This window comes from Mus caroli, unplaced genomic scaffold (assembly GCF_978045245.1).
Source record: "Mus caroli unplaced genomic scaffold, Mus_caroli_1 scaffold_15, whole genome shotgun sequence".
NCBI classification, from domain to species: Eukaryota; Metazoa; Chordata; class Mammalia; order Rodentia; family Muridae; genus Mus; species Mus caroli.
Genome location: NW_028227270.1, coordinates 97520295 through 97526893, shown reverse-complemented (window position 1 = coordinate 97526893; position 6599 = coordinate 97520295). Strand labels below are relative to the sequence as shown.

The window sequence follows — 6599 nt, the reverse complement described above, 5'->3', positions numbered from 1 at the left end:
GACCAAGACTGGCCTTGAAGTTACATTGATCTTCCTGTCACTGCCTCCACGTTCTGCATAACTTGAAAACCCATTAATTTTTTAATTTTTATTTATATTTTTAAAAGATTTATTTATTTATTTATTTTATGTAGATGAGAATACTATTGCTCTCTTCAGACACACCAGAAGAGGTCAACAGACTCCATTGCAAATGGTTGTGAGCCACCATGTGGTTGCTGGGACCTCTGGACCTCTAGAAGAGCAGTCAGTGCTCTTAACTGCGGAGCCATCTCTCCATCTCATAAAACCCATTAATTTGTTAATCCATATTATTTTCTTATCATGTTACATGCTACAGTATTGAGATGTAATTATCTTATAAGTATGCATTTTCTTGTTTTAATTACCATTTATTTCTTAAGAGCAGACTGGTCAAACCTATGTTAGACAATACCAACAATTAGTTTTTGCAAATTTGTTTTATAGTTTGCAGTTTCTCAGACGAATTAATTCAATTTTTTACAAGTCAGAGTAGGCAACTTTGAATTCCGTGTAGAGCAGATTTGCCAGCATCCATTGCTATGCTCCATTTATGTAATGCTAGGAGTCAAACTCAAGGCTTCATGCATGCTGGTCAAGTATGCTAGACGCTGAGCTACAACTTCAGTGACCAAAATGTTGCGCATTCCACTTTTCTGCTTTCTGTGATTTCATTCATTAGATTGAGCTGCCTTTTCCCTCCATTATTTCCTTCCTTCCTTCCTTCCTTCCTTCCTTCCTTCCTTCCTTCCTTCCTTCCTTCCTTCCTTCCTTCCTTCCTTTTTCCTTTTAAAGATAAGGTTTTACTATATGAACCTGGCTGACCTAGAACTCACAGAGATCCACCTGGCTCCTCCCCACTCCCCCTCTGCCACCCCCCACCCCCTTTTCTTTTCCTGAGACAAGGACATACTATGTAGACCAGAGTGGCTGGGATTATCAGTAATCTTCTTGTTAGAGCCTTCCATACTGGAATTCTTTGTTTTGAAGATGGTCAACGAGATTTCTAAAGAGCCCGGGATGGTAAATGTGGAAGCTCTTTGGAACATTCCCATATTTCAAAGCTCTTGGATGACCACAGTCAATGGTTCAATCTGATTCACCCTCAGGAGAGATCCATTTGGTTTAAGCTCCCACTTAACTTTTGACTCACAGGAGACAATAAATGATAGTTACTCACTGATTTAAGTATTCCTGTTTGGACTTCTTCCTTCCTTCCTTCCTTCCTTCCTTCCTTCCTTCCTTCCTTCCTTCCTTCCTTCCTTCCACTCTCTCTCTCTCTTCTTTCTTTCTATCTTTCTTTCTTTCTCTCTCTCTCTCTTTCTTTCTTTCTTTCTTTCTTTCTTTCTTTCTTTCTTTCTTTCTCTCTCTCTCTTTCTCTCTCTCTCTCTTCTCTTCCTTTCCTTCTTTCTTCATATAGCAATAGATAAACAAGACTATGAAGCTGTCATAATCTTAATGGCAAAACCTAGGGAAGGTAGCCCTCAAAGAAAAAATTCATATGTGAAAATAAGTTGGAAAGAATTCATGTAAAATGTTAACAAAAATGTATTTTATCTAATTAAGACATAGTTTAATTAAATAACTCATCATGAACAAAAAATACCTGTCTTATAAATGCAAGCGAGAGCCAACATTAGGAACTCCAACTCTATTTCTTTAAAGAGGTCAAGAAAATGTAGCATGTAATTTCATGTGATGCCAAAAGAGAAAGGATAGAATTCATAACTAATTACTGAGAATTAAAAGATGGAAGGAAATTGCAACTCAGTAAACGCTAAACACATATTCATGCAAATATTTTGAGTTAAAAACTCCCAAATCATTATTATGGAAAGGACAATGATGTTAGCTTTTCTTTTTCTTTCCTTCATGCTCTCTCTCTCTCTCTCTCTCTCTATGTGGTCTTTGCAGGCTTGATTTGTAGACCAGTCTCCCAAACTCATAGAGATCTGCCTGCTTCTGACTCCTAGGTGGCTGGGATTAAAGGCCTGCACCACCACATCCTATGGCTTTCTTTCCTTTCGAGAAATTTATTATTTTTATTGTATGTGTATGATTTATACATATGTCTATATTTACATATGTACATTGCATGTGTACCCCAGGAGGCCAGAAGAGGACCACCAGACAATGAGTACTGTATTTGTTAAGAGCTTATAGTTTGAGTCAGCATAACATGATGAGCATCTTGTAATAATTTTCATTTATTTATTTCTTGTCTTGAAAATCCATCAACTTTAGAAAATTCTCAGCAATGATCCCAGTGTTTCTACCTCATACACTGATGCACAGTTGGAAGAATGCAAAGTAATAAGTAATTAGTACTGGATCTCCCTCATGCTCCAAGACACAAGAGTACCTTAGCAAAACCTTAATTAAATGTCCAGTTTAGCTACTGTATCTGTTGATTTGTATTCTGGAATGTAAGCCTGATCCAGAGCCAAGTTCAGAGCTTGAGCTTTTCGGTGTAGTTGTGCTTGGCAGTGTGAACTTTCATTTTCTGCTGAAGAAAGATCTTTTGTCTGGCGCCTCAACATCACTAGCTCAAGATGCTGTTTAAGGCTCTACTTGAAGGTCAAAGTAATACCTTATGTACCAGAGTTTAGGCAGGGCAAAAGTCAGCTGTAGATCTTGGGGTTTCACACAGGCCATGTCACTTGACCTGAGTAGTGTCATATTTTGTAAAAGGAAAACATCATTAAGATTTTTTTTTTTTGTCCATAGAGGTATCAAATGTGTCATTATTCAACAGTCTATCCCCACAACATGACCCTGTTATTGTTTGTGAAGGTGTGAGTTCGTGAGGTTCTAAATTCACTGCTTCCTCCATCCTATCCAGTATACTTCAAATTCGACCTGATCCATGTTGAGATTTTTGAAAAACCTGTATTTGCTTTTCTCCTAGCCACACTACTTCCCAGCCTCTCTATTTCCTTGATTTATTTTCTCTGCCATCATCTCTTCCCTAAGCACAAGATGCCAGTCTGCCTGGTGAAGACACAGCTACATCTGACAGACCTGGATTTTCCTCCTTCTGGCTTCAGCCTGCTTCCTGCTTTCCAGGTGTAAGGAGTGCGCCACCACTATGGGCAAGGGGCACCTAGGACACATACTTGTTGAAAGCTACTCAAAGATGTGAACTAAGTAACTGTTTAAGATACAGTAACAGAGAACCTGATCATCCCAGATTGCTTTTCCTTCTGCCAGAGCATAATCTCTGCCAGTGGCAAATCCAGTCACATTGAAACTGGCCTGCTTGCAAAGCAAGCATCTACAAACAACCACATTTCTGTGGGAACTCTTGTCTTAAACCCCTTTTCTATAAGACACATACCTTATAGAAAGAAAAGGTTGTGGGTTGGAATGAGGAAGAAAGCAAAAGCTCCAATTGAAATGAAATTGTTTGAGAGTGCTCATTTGTGCTCAAGGAGGGCAATCTCGGGACGCTAAGGTCGGTTCAGTCTCTAGAAGAGGGACTTGGATACATAAGCACACGAATAAAAAGCTGCATGCTTAAAACATCTTTAGTTAATTTTAGTACCTATAATTGATAGCGAATTAACTATTCTGAACTTGTATGCCATGTGGATGTATGTGCCAGTGAGTGTGTGGTTCCCTGAAACCATTACGATCACCCTCATTTCCAGGACACCTCCGAGTTCACATAAACACAAGTTTGAAGCATGAGAACCCTGGCGGGCATGGTAGTACACGGGAATAAATTTCACTTGGGAGGGATTGAAAATTCCGGGCTAATTTGGCCTATACTTCTTGACCACATGTCCAACAGATTGAGGAAAAAAAAAAAACGCATAGTTTTAAGTTTAAGGATACTTGAAACAACGACAACTCATTTGTTGAAAGAATTCCTGGCTCTTTAAAGTCCTTGAAATCATTCGTGAAAATACCTACTTGGTTTGTTTTCTTGGTAACAGTCTTGGTGCTTTGCCAGCTTCCTGGGCAATGCAGGAGAATCGCAGTCTGGATCAACTGAGATATGACAGTTACTCGCTTTTTGTAATGCGGCACGACGCAGGCAATGCGCTTTAAAATGTAATTGATGCCCATGGCTTTGGATAAGATGCTCATGTCGGGGCTCACCTGCTTCAGCACGTTATACACTTGCCAGAAGCTCTCCTTTCATTAGCGTTTGCGCTCCTTGCCCTCCTTCTGTTTGTTGATGGCAGCTTCTAAGAATCCTTCTATGGGGCAGGCTCGGACTTCGCCAGCTCAGGGATTGTGTAAAATTTAACTCCCTCCCATGGGTACACTAAACATTTGGTAAAATACCTACTCCGTCACCAGGTACACCACATTCTTTTACATTACGCAGTATTCAAATGAGGTTAATAAGATTTCTTTCAGGATTGGGTTAGTTTTAGTGTTTCGTCACGAACAGGAACGTAAACGACACTTGAAGGTCTACTGTCTCATTGGCTGTCTTGTCACTTCGCTTTCACCAATCGGGACGTACGAATTAAACTGCACAAATCTGCTATAGCTAACCTATTTAAGCACGATCGCTATCAAACACGGGGAAACACAAAAAGAGTACTCTAGATGGGTTTGTATGCTTGATTTCAGCAGTCAGAACTGAGGTGAGATGCGGGTGGGGGTTGTCAGGACATCGATCCTGCTCTTTACGCACTGAATCGCTCAATGCTTAAGATTCTATCTCTAAATTATTCTATCTCCCTTCTCAGCTGCATATCGACGTGGCAGCCGGGAGTAAACTACCTCATTCCCATTGTCTCTAAGGGTCACTTGTGGGATATGAACTTTCTCACCACCACACACACGCGCGAGATTATGTACAGACCTAGTAACTTTGCCTTCAGATAGCTACGCTAGAGTTAACAGCATTGCGCACACCCACATATCCCCAGCCTCCTCTGCTAAGCTCAGCCCACTAGGTTGTTCCCACCCTAACCACACCCCCTCTGAATGTGCAACAGCTCTTTTACTGAGAGTTGTGGGTGGCTCTGAAAAGAGCCTTTGGGTTGTTGGGCTAAGCAGTTGGCCAAAGAAAATTTACTTTTTCTTGGCTGCGGTTTTCTTTGGCTTAGCTGCCTTAGGCTTGGAGGTTTTTGGTTTGGCCGCTTTGGGCTTTACCGTTTTCGCCTTGGCAGGGCTCTTGGGCGCCTTCTTAGCCTTAGTCGCCTTTGCCTTCTTCGGGCTCTTAGCTTTTTTGGCTCCTGCAGCTGCAGCTGGCTTCTTCGCTTTCTTTGGAGTCTTCTTGGTGCTCTTCTTGGCGGTGGCTGTCCCCGCAGCCTTCTTGGGCTTCTTGGCTGCGCCCGCGGGCTTCTTCGCCTTGGCCGCGCCTGCCCTTTTTGCTTTGGGCTTAGCCTCACCGGAAGCCGCCTTCTTGTTGAGTTTGAAGGAACCGGAGGCGCCGGTGCCCTTGGTCTGCACCAGGATGCCCTTGCTCACCAGGCTCTTCAGGCCGAGCTTGATGCGGCTGTTGTTCTTCTCCACATCGTACCCCGCGGCCGCCAGCGCCTTCTTGAGCGCGGCCAGGGACACGCCGCTGCGCTCCTTGGAGGCGGCCACAGCCTTGGTGATGAGTTCGGACACCGGGGGTCCGGAGGTTTTGCGCTTCGCGCCACCTGCGGCCTTGCGGGCCTTCTTCTTGACGGGTGTCTTCTCGGCGGGGGCCGGTGCAGCGGGCGCAGCAGGCGCGGTCTCGGACATGGCGAAGCGTGTGAGAAGAGAGAACTCGAGCCGGAAGCAGAGGGACTGGCCAGGACTCGGGCCGCGGCGCTGCGCCCGCCCGTTTATATAGGGCGGAGCTGCGCCGTGATTGGTGCGCTGTCCAGCCCGCCTCGCTGGCAGCCGCGGAGTGTCCTCTCAGATGCGGAGTTGTGTTTGTTACACCTCAAAAAAAGCTAAAAATGTCAAAATTCCCTACATCGATTTGCCCGATTTTTTAAAAATAATGTTCCCCGAAGTCTTGGGCTTCATGCACATCTCAAAAAGTGAGCAAAGCATTAAGCCTTCTGCCAAAAACTTGCAATATTTCCTGCGGTGTTCAGCAAATTTCAACTCAGAGAAACAAAACTTTCTATTTTCTTCGTAAATTATAAACTGATCTTGGACTGTACAGTTTTCTGACCCATCAAAGACGATTCTCCAAGTGGTTAGCTTCTTGTGTAGCCCAAAACCTTGCCTTTGGCATTATGATTTTTATTACAAATCTGCACTTAAGTGAAGGAAGTAACACAGGCTCCTCCGAGAGTCCTGCCTATTGAGCAGAGGGCATTTGAGTTCATCAAACTGGTTTAGTTCAATGCTTAACAGATTATTTACCATTTTGAGTTAAATTCTTCTCTCCTAGGCCATGAGTCTATATATCTATGGTTTTATTTCTGCCGCTTCTCCTAAGTTTTTAAATAATTTCTTAGTATGATTCTTTTCTTTCTGTTCCCAAGGGTTGGGGGCGGGGCTGTTGCTTTTCTATTTCTCTGGACAAACTACTCCTTTGGGTTGAGGTACCTCAAATTCAGAGTATTGGGGTCGGGGGAGAGTACAAAACATGCCTATGGTGCAGACATAAAAAATAACTAATTTCCAAGTAA

The 6599-nt window shown here is 43.0% G+C and overlaps 1 protein-coding gene across 1 annotated transcript; it reads right to left on the bottom strand.

Annotated features, from left to right (window-relative positions):
* Positions 1–1910: 1910 nt before the first annotated feature.
* Positions 1911–5790, bottom strand: H1-4 (H1.4 linker histone, cluster member). The gene has a single exon (XM_021180447.2). The coding sequence runs from the start codon at positions 5713–5715 to the stop codon at positions 5056–5058; it is 660 nt and encodes a 219-aa protein (XP_021036106.1). The 5' UTR covers positions 5716–5790; the 3' UTR covers positions 1911–5055.
* Between the last annotated feature and the right edge of the window lie 809 nt (positions 5791–6599).

What these genes read in the sequence shown, in the direction of transcription:
- H1-4 (XM_021180447.2), bottom strand. Translation starts at nt 5,715, where the DNA reads ATGTCCGAGACCGCGCCTGCTGCGCCCGCTGCACCGGCCCCCGCCGAG.